At 40.4% G+C, this 13,377-nt stretch overlaps 1 protein-coding gene across 1 annotated transcript in view; it reads right to left on the bottom strand.

The window, feature by feature from the left end:
• The window catches only part of Irk3 (Inwardly rectifying potassium channel 3), a 31,273-nt gene extending 20,026 nt beyond the window's left edge, over positions 1–11,247 (bottom strand). The window contains exon 1 of the mRNA XM_073969194.1: positions 10,580–11,247. Within this exon, the coding sequence (XP_073825295.1) occupies positions 10,580–10,797 (218 nt within the window). The 5' untranslated portion in view covers positions 10,798–11,247. The remainder of the gene's footprint in view (positions 1–10,579) is intronic.
• Between the last annotated feature and the right edge of the window lie 2,130 nt (positions 11,248–13,377).

Here is a 13,377-nt window from a genome sequence, read left to right as displayed (position 1 = left end):
GGGGATGAATGATACCAAGCAACGGTCTTGACCGGCTTTAACATGGCAAAGCCCAGGATTTATCTTGGTCCCTCTTTCATCTCAAGTGGACACTGACCTCCCCGTGGTGTCACCTGGGGAACTGCCTTTAACACCCGTTAAAGGTAGTGAGCTAACATGTGCCGCGCGTTCACCCATAAGAAAGTTAAAAACTTGGGTTTGGGCGTCGGGTTAGTAACCCTCCCCTAGAAAAAACATCCTACTATGAAAAAACAAAAGAAAAGAAAAACAAACCCCTCTAAAGTTGACGAACCCCGCAAACGTTTTAAGGACCATGATCTGCGAATCTGCACCTGGAATGTTCGCACTCTTTATAGAGAAGGTGCAGTCTTCGCATTGGCAGACGTACTTGAAAAGTACAAGGCCGATATTACTGCCATACAGGAAATACGATGGACTGGGAAAGGCGTCACAACAAGACCTAAAGGTGACGCACTGTATTATAGTTGCCATGACGTAAAGCATGAGTTTGGTTGCGGATTCGTAGTTAGTCGGAGACTAAAACATCTGGTATCCAGCTTCACCCCAGTGAATGAAAGACTTGCTACAATTCGAACCAAAGCAAAATTTTTCAACATCAGCTTTATTTGCGCTCATGCTCGCACTGAAGAAAAGGACGAACAGACCAAAGATATATTTTACGAGCGCTTAGAAGAAACATATGACCGTTGCCCTGCCCATGACATTAAAATCATTCTAGGAGATTTTAATGCCAAAATTGGAAAGGAGAATATCTTTGGCCCAACAGTCGGGAAATTCAGTCTCCACAGTGAAACATCTGACAATGGTATGAGGCTGATAGACTTTGCAGCTGCAAAAAACATGGTAGTTAGCAGTACCAGATTTAATCATCTCGATATTCATAAGGGCACCTGGCTGTCTCCAGATCAAAGAACAAGTAATCAAATTGATCATGTTGTAATAGATGGAAGACATTCATCCAGCGTGTTGTATGTACGATCGTTCCGAGGCGCAAACATTGATTCGGACCACTACCTGGTTGCAGCAAAGGTACGTACCCGTCTAAACGTTGCAAATAAAGCACGAACAGACTCAACGCGGAAGTTGGACATCGATAGGCTGCATACACAACAGATAGCCACAGCATATTCCACTCAACTAGCCCAATTGCTTAACGCGAGCACTCCTTGTCCCGATAACATAACAACACAATGGCAACATATTGCCCACTCCATGCAAGCAGCCGCAAAATCCATACTTGGATTCCAGAGACCTCCACAAAGGAATTCATGGTATGACCAGGAGTGTCGTGCTGCTACCGAAGAGAAAAATGCGGCATATAGAGCTACTTTGCAATCAGTAGCAACGCGTAGCGCGCGAGAGAGATATCGGGAGAAAAGGAGAGAGGAGAAACGTCTTTTCCGCAAGAAAAAGAGAGAAATGGAAAAGCGGGAGGGTGAAAAAATCGAGATGTACAGGAGCAAGAATGAAGTCCGAAAATTCTACCAAAGAGTGAAACATCAAACAGATGGCTTTGGTGCAGGCACATCCTCCTGTAGAGACCAGCAAGGTAATCTGGTAACAGATACAGACAGCGTGCTCAGGATATGGAAGGAACATTTCTCCAATCTGCTGGTATCCAATAGTAGCGAAGACGATGATACCACAGATCCAATCCCAGAAGATGGTATAGAATGTATACCGCCCGGCCAAGATGAGGTAAAAACAGCAATCAACCGGCTGAAGAATAATAAAGCAGCAGGAGCCGATGGCTTACCAGCCGAGCTGTTTAAAACCGGAGGCGACGCGCTGATAAGGTGTATGCATCAGCTAGTTAGCACCATCCGGAAGGAAGAACGCGTACCCGACGATTGGAACCTGAGCATCCTATGTCCCGTCCACAAGAAAGGAGATAAGACTGTATGCTCAAACTATAGGGGCATAAGTCTTCTCCCTATTGCCTATAAGATAGTGTCAGGGATATTGTGCGAACGACTAAAGCCAATGGTCAACGAAATAATTGGACCATACCAATGTGGCTTTAGACCTGGCAAGTCCACCATTGACCAGATATTTACCCTGCGGCAAATCCTAGAGAAGACCCAAAAGATGCAGATCGACATATTTCACCTTTTTGTCGATTATAAAGCAGCATTCGACAGTCCCCTCCGATCAAAGGTATTCCACGCAATGTCTGAATTTGGTATCCCCGCAAAGCTCATCCGGCTTTGTAAGATGACTTTAACTGATACTAGGTCCTCAGTTAAAATTGGAAAGAACCTCTCCGAAGAATTTTGTACCAAAAGAGGTTTCAGACAAGGAGACAGCCTTTCGTGTGATCTTTTCCACATTTTGCTGGAAAAGGTAATACGAGATGCAAATGTCAAAAGAAATGCCACAATTTACACCAATAGCCACATGTTACTTGCCTATGCTGATTACATAGACATCATGGGACGATCAGTAAAGGAAGTAACTGATACCTTTAGGAAGGTCGAAGCAGAATCTGCGAAAGTGGGTATGGCGGTAAACGGCGAAAAGACCAAATTGATGGTGTCGACGCGCAAAGCGTCCATAGAGCTCGGACCAACTGTGGAAGTTGGTACCTACAATTTTGAGGTAGTTAAAGACTTCGTCTACCTCGGCACTGCCATAAACACAACAAACAACATCAGTTGTGAAATAAGAAGAAGAATTGTATTGGCCAACAGATGCTACTATGGTCTAAGTAAGCAATTTTAAAACAAAGCCACATCTCGTCAAACAAAAATAACACTATACAAAACGCTGATACTACCCGTGCTAATGTATGGCTCCGAAGCATGGGTACTTGCGCAAGCAGATAAGGCAGTGCTTTGTGTGTTTGAACGGAAAATTCTTCGAAAGATCTACGGGCCGATTTGCGTTGACGGTGAATATCGACGTCGTATGAACCACGAGCTCTATCAGCTATACAAAGTAGAGTTGTACAATCTAGTTCATTTGAAAGATCTAGTTCAATAGTTCAGCTCTTTTAACTGAACTAGTTCAGTAATCTAGTTCATTGTTCACTATCCAGTTCAATCATTCGGATCAGAATCGTTCACCGGCTTTTAATCGTTCGTTGGATGAAAAGGCATGCATACATACATCAAATATAAACAAATTATAGAAAAATATATACATAATTTAACTAATCCAGAACAAAAATATTACATTTGCATAGCATTATTCCATTCATAAAGAAAGATTAAGTTGGTATAAATTTAAGAAAAAAGTCCTTCATTTATGTGGCTGGCAAAAAATCTTGTGTGTGTGTGTGTGTGTGTGTAGAAATTGTCATTGTGTGTGTTTATCTTTTATTTTTTTTTCCTTTTTTCTATCCAAAACAAGGTACATTCAATAGGTAATGGATTCGGTATATTGAAATATGTTATGTCTCTATGTTTTTGCAGAAATCTTCATTTTCGAACATCTATTCCATGTACCTTGATCCAAAACGTAAACAAACTCATCAGATAACGAAGGCATCAGTTAACACAGACGACGGCGTCACTTTATGCATTTGTGAACGACATGTTGAACTAGATTGTGAATCGTTCGTTCGTTGATCTACGGTCACCGACTCTGATTATAGTTCAGTGAACTATAATGAACTATATCGACTGATCTAGTTCATACGCTCTTTTCAATGAATCGTTCAATTGAACTAGTTCGTTCATGAACTATACAACTCTAATACAAAGACATGCATATAGTTAAACGTATAGAGATGCAACGATTGCGTTGGCTAGGCCATATCATGAGAAGGAGCGATGATGAACCCGCTAAAAATGCGTATGAATACATGCCACATGGCGGGGCACGCAGAATCGGCAGGCCTAAGCTTCGATGGAGCAAACAAGTGGATGAAGAAATGGAAAGGCGCGGTATTCCAAAAAGTCAAGCGAAAAACAGAGAGGAATGGAGATCTTTTCTTAGTTCGGTCTATGGAACAAATGTTCTGTAATGGGCCAACTAACTAACTAAGTAAGTAAGTAAGTAAGTAATAAATTCACAATGACAAATAAAAGTACAAAAGCTTTAAAGCTGTTACTATTGAAATATAGAGGGCGAGCTACATTTTATATTTTACATGTAGAGTTGTATTTTAATATGTTATACCAATACGTGTAGTACGTATATTATACCCAGTTCCCACATGCATACATATAACAGGTAGTGATCTGCTACATAAAAGGAGATCCCTAACAGCAGGTTGTTATGCGAACACATGCCCATTGGCGTTTCAGGTTTGCAGTCAGGGTATCGAATCTAATAGAACAGAGCGTCGCTGATGCTTGCGCATCTCAGCGAGTAAAGTTAATTTCCAATTCCTAAACATGGTACTGGAGGGTCATGATCGTCCTCTGTTCCCCATTCACAAATTCTTTAATCGAATCACAAAACAAAATAAAGCTCCCTCGTTGAAGACCACTGCTATGACCACGGACAACACTATACCTTGTACAAAAGACTCGAATTCGGGCGGGAATACCGCTACACACCGATTATGAGCTTTGGGAGTTAAGGGGTGAGTTCATAAGGTGTCTTGCCTGCTTACCTTGCTTGCTTCTGATAAAAGAATAAAAAAGAAAAGGGCAACCCAGTTCGAAATTTGCTCGGCCTTCTTCATTCTTTTATTTTTATTATGTCAGAATTGAAGAAGGAAAGCAAAGCAATCAGGCAAGGCAGCTTATGTACGCAGGCCTTTACGTAGTTCAGAGGCAGAGCAGGGAATTGGTCGATCTACTTTGGGAGGGTGGACTCTAGGTCTGAGTCGGGAAAGTTCTACCGTGAGCAACTAGGAAGACATCCCTCTGTTGGAAGATGAGATAGACACTTCGGTCATCCCATCTCAATCCAACAGAAAGTCCTCCTCCTCATTTACTCTAGGGAGCACCAACTCAGACTATCAGGGAGCAACTCCCCCAGGGAATGGAATGTCGCTCGCTTCGGACAGAGCTGTCATTTCCCAGGCTGGACGGCTTGACGGATGAAGTTGCGGATGAGGAGATGTAGTACTCTCTCACATGTCCAACCATCAAGAGTAGTAAAGTCCGGGAAAGAAATAACAAATCCCCAGGAGCTATTTCGCAGGAGGAATTCCGAAGATAAGGTTAAAGCTTTGCTTCGTGAAGCGCTACGACAGGTTGTTCGAGAGAGAGGCGTTCGCTGATCTATCGAACGGATTCCATTCCCTGGCCCGGAGGTAGGCAATACAATATTTTCACATGTAATTCGAAGAATTTCAGTTGTAATTTGATTATTTCATTTGAAATTCGAAACATTTCACTTGTAATTAGAGAATTCCAATTGAATTTCGAATTATTTCATTTGTAATTTGAGAATTCCAATTGAAATTCGAATTCAATTGAAATTTGTAATTCGAATTATTTCATTTGTAATTCGAATATTTCCATTTGTAATTTGAATTTTTCCATTTGTAATTCAAATTTTTGCATTTGTAATTTAAACTTAAATATTCAAGTTACAAACGAAAAAAATCAAATTACAAATGAAAAAATCTAATTACAAATGAAATAATTCGAATTATAAATGAAAAATTCGAACTTCAATGGGAATTTTCAAATTACAAATGAAATAAACTGAAATTATTCGAATTACATGTGAAATAGTGCAGTCCAAAACCACGATTAATATAAGGGATCCAGTCATGTCAAAAAAACAAGTAAAAAAGCGTTAAGTTTGGCCGGGCCGAACTTTTCATACCCTCCACCATAAAATATTCTGAACTAAAATGGAATAATTAGTTTTCATTCCTGTCCCCAACTTTAAGTGGGTACGTTAAAATGTCAGATAATGTACATAAAATGCTTCATTCGGGAGGCCCTTTTTTATGGTGCCTATATCAAACTATGTATGTTGACAATTTTTAGTGGGCTAGAAATTGGGAAGTACCGTTATATAGGGGTTATAATAACAAATGGACCTATGTTCGGTTAAACATTTTAAGTAAAATGTCAAAGTACCGAAAATCGGGAGGTATCGTTATATTGGGGCTATGTGGAAAATTGTTGATGTAGATGTGTGGTGACCACTACAACCTTCAAATGTCAAATTACAGTTAGTTCGGTTAAAAATTGAAGCTAAAAAATTGTAGTAAATTACTGAAAATCGGGAGGTACCGTTATATGGGTGCTTTCTCCATACATGAACCTTTCTTGACAATTTTTGGTGGAAAGGTGTGGTGACCACTAAGAACTTCAAATGTCAAATGTTCAAATTACAGCTAATTCGGTTAAAACTTGTAGGTAAAATTCTCAAAATACGGAAAATCGGGAGGTACCGTTATATGGGGCTATACCAAAACATAGAGCTATGTTCATAATTTTTTCGAATATACGTTTTTTGGTCACTTGGCGGTAACGTTATATGGGGGCTATTCCAAAACATGGACCTCTGTCCACAAGTTTTGTTATATAAGTTTATTGACACTTAAGAACCCTAAATGTCAAATTATAGCTAAATCGGTCTGAAAATGTAGCTAAAAACGTCAACATACCGTAAATGGGGGGTACCGTTATATGGGGGCTATACCAAAACGTGGACCTATGTCCACAAGTTTTGTTATATAAGTTTATTGACACTTAAGAACCTTAAATGTCAAATTATAGCTAAATCGGTCTGCAAATGTAGCTAAAAACTTCAAAATACCGTAAATCGGGGGGTTACCGTTATATGGGGGCTATACCAAAACTTGGACCTATATACATAATTTTTTGTAGATATGTTGTTTGTCCCCCAGGAACCCTAAGTGCCAAATTATAGCTAATTCGGTCTGCAAATGTGGCGAAGAACGTCAAAATACCTCAAATCCGGAGGTACCGTTATATGGGGGTTATACCAAAGAGTGGACCGATATAGCCCATCTTCGAACATGACCTGCCTATGAAAAAAGACCCTCTGGTGCAAAATTTCAGCACTTTATAGGGTCGCAAATGATTAGTTCTATGTGTTACAAACGGAATGACAAACTTAATATACCCTCCATACTATGGTGGAGGGTATAAAAACAAGTAAGAAAAGCGTTAAGTTCGGCCTGGCCGAACTTTTTATGCCCTCCACCACGAACTGTATTGAAGTGAATTCCAAAAATTCCGAAAATTGGGATATATCGTCCTATGGGGGCTATATGAGGGCGTTGACCTATACCGACAAATTTCAGGTGGAAAGTTGTACACCCTTAACGAAGACTTACTACCAAATTTCAGTCACTTCGGTGTGATATTGAGGTAACAACCTTCAAAATACCGAAATCAGGAGGTTCCGTTCTATGGGGGCTATATGAAGACGCGCACCTATACCGATAAATTTCAGGTGGAAAGTTGTACACCCTTAACGAAGACTTACTACCAAATTTCAGTCACTTCGGTGGGATATTGAGGTCACAAGCTTCAAAATACCGAAAATCTGGAGGTACCGTTCTATGGGGGCTATACTAAGGCGTGGACTTGTACCGATAAGTTTCTGGGAAAAGTTGGGGACTTAGACCACAAGTCATACAATGACTTTTTGTAACCGTGGTTCTGCCCATCTAAAACTACGATGGTCTTGTCTGGTCAAATTATTAAGTGTGTCTCAGTTGTTATTATTTGATCAATCAAAAGCACTCCACAGGCAGCCTTGAACGTGATCCTGGATAACCCTGCTGATCCAGTTTCAGACTGCAAGAGAAGGCCTTAAACTTAATTGATAGTTAGTTTGAAACGAATTATATGCCCACCTCCTACAGACTTGACTCATTATCCGTAATTTTTCAAACACGGGCATTTTGCCTGAAGGTAACTCTTCTCTGGGCATTCTGGGGAATATATACAGATGAGTTCACGATGGAGGAAGGCACTGGCGCCGGCGTTTACTGCGATAACCCATTAATATATAACCCATTAATATATTCCGAGACATCATCACTGCTGCAGCCGCTCGCAATATACCTGGTGGCCGAATATCCGAAGTGGGACCAAATTTCTCGGTAAAGGCGCGGGATTAGAAAATGAGCGTGATGAGCTTCGTGACCCCAGGTTGAGTGAGCTGACACTGGAAGTTAACAGGTTGGTCGGTGAGCATAAGCGGAACAAGTGGTTAAATCATCTGAAGAGTTGCAACATTGGAGCCGGTATAAGTGAATTGTGGACAACGGTTAAGTCACTCGCGAACGCTGGAAGGATGCAAGATAAGACTTCAGTCACGTTTGATGACGTTACGTTGACTGATCCGAGAGGTGCGTAAGTCATTTCTGTCGACAAGAGAAGAGTACTACGTTGCATTAGATCTCTTCCTGCCGAAGACGAATCATCACAATTTACAAGGGATGCTGTTGCGAATGGAATCCAGATGGAATCTCGATGGTAATGCTGAAACAGTTGGATGTGCCGTGAGTCGAGTATCTAACTAAAGCCACCCACATCGTTCCCGAAGTCTGGAAAATTGGTATGGTGGTCCCGCTACTGAAGCCAGATAAGGATGCCAGCAAAGGTGAATCGTACAGACCGATTTCGCTTTTGTCGTCTGTAGCAAAGACACTTGAGGCTTTAGTCCTCCCCAGGGTCAGAAATAGCTAGCCAGTTTCCGACCGTCAGCATGGGTTCCGTAAGCAGCGCAGTACGCCATCTCCACACATATGTATATTGGTCGAGGACTCAACCAGAGCAAGCCGCGCGATAGAACAGTGATGGTGGCGCTTGACAAATCATTAGCTTTCGATACTCTCAGAGACTCCACACACTCCACGGTATTGAGATCGTAGCGTATGCTGATTTTGGCGTCAGATATCATTTGTAAAAGGCTGAACTCCTATTTGTCTGATCTTACCACATTTTCCCACGCAAGCATTATGCAAATATCCGCCACTAGATCTACAGCTACTCTTTTCACCATATGAACGTCACAGGTGAGAACAGAGTTGCATATCATGGTCGATGGTAGTACAATTCCGATACAAACTAGCATGTTCTCGTGGTCCGCGCATGTCACAGTTATCTGCAACAAGCTCAAATGCAGGAACAAGATCCTCAAGTACTGGTCCGCGAATGTAGGTGCAACGCAATGGAAAGATATTCGAACTTGTCAGAAAGCCGCCCTGATAACAGCAACAGATTGCCTCCTAGTGTCTCCAGTGGACCATCTACCCGAGGAGGCAAAGATTCTTCCAGTGCAGCTACACAATGGCATGCTTTCGTTGCAGTACTTGATCGGGTCTTACCGTGAGAGTCATCCTAATCACCATATGGTGGAGAGGACCAGAGACAGGTCAAGAGGGATCTTCGTGATCTAGAAAGAGAGGTCCAGCGTTACAAGAGAGAACTCCTAGATAAACAGGCATATCAAGCAAGTTTAAATATCATTCGCACGGATGTCGTCGCAGATGCCATAAACAACTAACATGTGAATGAGGTCCTCGAAGAACAATCCCCATCTATCGCAGCTGAGGAGCGTCGGCTGTTACGACAAACCTTAGTAGTTTTGGCTCAACTACGCTCGGATAGGTGCAGCCGTCTGAATACCTATAGGATCAAGGATCATCAGGCCAGCATGTATATCAAGCAGGTTTAAATCCCATTCACACTGATGCCGTCGCAGATGCAGTAAACAATTAACATGTGAATGAGCACTTCGGAGAACATTCCCCATCTATCGCTGTTAAGGAGCGTCAGCTGTCACGACAAACCTGGGTAGTTTTGGCACAGGCCCGCAAGACACACTGACTGCACCTTTTCAACTGCCCTGCAAAACCTACTCAATTAACTCCAGTATATCTGTAGTTACATCACATCGTCAACGACATTCCTAGATCTGTAGATAGACCCAGAGCCAGATAAGGCAGAAAAACGAACATAATAATTATAATTGTTCAACAAACATCCCTGAAGGGACAAGGGAGTTTTCTCTCATATCAATGAGTGCACCCCGATTTATATTAGCTGTTTATCGCCGAGTCCGAACGGCGTGTCTTAAGACACCACTTTGTAGAGGAGTTTTACATGGCTGAAATACTCAGGAAATGTCGCCAACATTACAGAGGGGTATTTTGCCACCCCTGAAAAATGTTTGATGTTGCCTGGCCGGTGAATCGAACCCACGACCTTCAGCGTGCAAGGCGGGCGTGCATACCATTGCACCACGGTGGCACCCAAACGAACATGCAAACATATAAATACTCTTACAACAACGACAGACCGACAGACAGAAAGACGGACGGACCGATATCGGCCACATTCGAACTTTATCTAATTTTGGACAAAATTTACAAGGTACAAAATTTGGACCAAAACGGTTTAGCTGTGCGTACTCTAGGCTAAATCGACTGCAAATTATCTGAAACGGATTTCATACAAAATCATTGTTGGATCGTATTAAAGGGTATATACCCTCGTCTTCCTAAAAGTTTATTGTATAATGAGCCTTTTGAGAGTATACGCAAAGCGGGAAGGTCAAGACTCCGCGGAGAAAACAAGTGAATGACGAGATCAAAAAGTGATTACAAGAACAAAGTAAAGAATGGCAGGTGGATTTGGAAATCTACACTTAATATACTTACTTATCACTTTGGCTATGACAACCCAAACGTGCGTCCTCCATTATGCGTGCTGACTTGTGGCGACGTTCATAATTGGGACTTTCAGGATAATAGTCCTCCTCATAAAGGGTTTCTTTTTCCTGAGATCGTTTCATGGTTTTCATTGGCAAAGGTTGGGGTTGGACGGGCATCGAAATTGAACGATGCATTTGTGGGCTACTTGAGGATGAGGCTGCCATTTTCAACACGTTCTGTAATATTTCCTTTGTGTTACTTATAAGGAAATGGCCTAAAGCACATTACATTCAATTGAACTATGACGCTTTCATAGATGTCAGACAATTGCGTTTTGTTTTGTTTTTCACCCGCACTTTATCCGATTTTATTTTTCAGACAATTAGTCGTCTAATTAAAGGCAATTAGTCTGCTTAGTTAGTTATTGTTGGTGTATCTTTAACTTAATTGAGTTTGAATGATTCCCGTTTTTTGTTGCCCACTAAGAGTTCCGTTTAGTAGCAGCTACGATCGTCAACTGACATTTCTTTTTCTCGAGCAAAATGGAATTACGAACGATGCTTAGCTAAGTACCCCCTCTTTTTAAAGATATTCATAAATAAGTAAGTAGCTGATGAATGCGATCTGCAGCTAATCTTTATCGTGTTCAGTTCAGCCCACAACAACAGCAATGTGCTGGGAAATAATCTTGGATGTGACGGAGGCTACATGTTCTTACAGAAGTTTTTTTCTTGTAAATGTTTCTCACAATTACAGCACAGTGGGGAATTTGATGGAGTTGTCCATAATTATTGGTGGGGATTTTGTAGGAGGGATTCGATTAATTTCGATAATAGTTGACATTTGACTTCTTCTGGCTACATATTTGGTAGAAGCTAGTATTTTTTACTAAGATAACATATGTTGCTTTATGTTATCGAAAAAAACAAATAGTAAAAATTAGTAGATTCTTGCAGTACTGGAACAAATTGAGCTCTGTACCTCCAGTATGTTTGGACGAAATCCTTTTCAGATAGTTTGTAGTCGAATTAGCTATGTCTGTCTGTCTGCGTGGTGCGCACGAAAACTCTCGAATTTATCAACCGATTTGATCCACTTAAATTCGAAAATGAGCCATATCGGCCCACTTTTTTGGGCACCTCCAGCACATTTCCTATTAACTTCTGAGCTCTGCTGAATATTAATTGACCTCATGTTAATATATTATGAGATATCAATACTTATTGACATCCGAGATCACCTATGGACCCCTTGTCATACCTATAAATGTATCTCTGGCGCCGACACATTCTTCTGATTGTTGCGATTTATTTCTTTTCAAACATTAAACACTTAACACACACTGTGCCGAACAATGACACTTGAGCCACTTATCTTCGAAAAGATACACTCTATAAAATTTATTATCACTAGTTTGTTTTTGTTTTTCTTATTCTCCAACATTTTCACTTCTTTTATAACTTCTGTTTCTGTTCATTTGTTGTTATTGTATCGTTACATTTTCTGATATCACACTCACTTATAATGCGATCTTGGGATAAGTGAATGCCCCATAAATTCCAACGCCAACTTTACGATAGCAATGTGTAGAGGAGTATCGTAGCTCTAGTTATTTGCTAGAAGAAAAAAACTGTTCGTCATACGCCGCTGATGGTGGTGGTGTTTGCTTTGATGAGATACGAATTGCTGCTGGTTGCTGATTTGATATCAAACAATTATGACTTCGCACAAGATACTGCTGACTTTAAATGGCAGATAACTTGCAATGATATACGCGATTTGCAATTCTGTTCCTTATTATAATTTTTCTTAATTTGGGTCAGCCAGCTGCAGTTCTTTTATTAGCTAAAATTATTTGAACTTAGATCCCAGAAGGGACAAGTAAGACTTGTCGCAAATTGATGAGTGCATCCCGATTCATACTATCATATTACCTGGTAGGGAAGTACGCAGGGGAGGGGGTGGGGGAGCGTCACAGGAGGCCCGGCCCCCTCCCCAAGAAATGATTTGGTCCGATAACAATTTTTGAGCTTCTTTAACAAATTATCACGTTTTTCTCTAAAATAATTTTTATTTTTGGAAATTTCAAATGAAAACTTGTGTTAGGTTTGTCCTTGTACTTTCTCAGTAAATATTACTCAGTAACTTCTTTTTAGAGAGTAAAGCATTTTATACTCTTTCAAAGGAAAAAATTAAAAAAAGTAAAAAGACAACATTCAGGATGGTAGAACAAGAAAAGGTAACATCAATACCCAGCTGACTGAACTGGGCTATTTTTTTGAAGATCAAATTTATTCATCAGAAAAAAAACCATTTCCCATAAAGACTTCTTCATATCATTGACATGTAACCTCCTCCAAGTCCGAACGACATACCGCACACTAAAACACCGCTTATAGAGGCGGTACAATATTTGTTAATATGCGTGGTATTTTGTTAAACTTGAAAAGTATAAAGCCCTAATAAACGTGTGCTATTTTGATTTCAAAAACAAAAGTTTGAAGCAGCTTCCCATTTCTCGATTAATTACCAACGACCTCAAGCATTTTTGCAAGAATTCTACTTTCTGCGAGAAATTATGCATTTAGTGGAATGATATGGAAACATTCAAATTGAAAATCTATCTAGTTTTCATTCATGTTTTCCAAAATATTCTATCAAATGTGAAAAATATTAATTTTTAAATTCCAATAATTTATAGACATTTCCTTATTTTGTTTACATTTATCTTTGACAGTAACATTACAAACAAAAACAAATTCCTATGTGGTTGTTGTTGAGTTGTATTTGTTGTAGTACTTACT

This window comes from Musca autumnalis, unplaced genomic scaffold (assembly GCF_047663935.1).
Source record: "Musca autumnalis isolate F117 unplaced genomic scaffold, ASM4766393v1 scaffold_2, whole genome shotgun sequence".
NCBI classification, from domain to species: domain Eukaryota; kingdom Metazoa; phylum Arthropoda; class Insecta; order Diptera; family Muscidae; genus Musca; species Musca autumnalis.
This window is presented reverse-complemented; position numbering and strand designations above follow the sequence as displayed.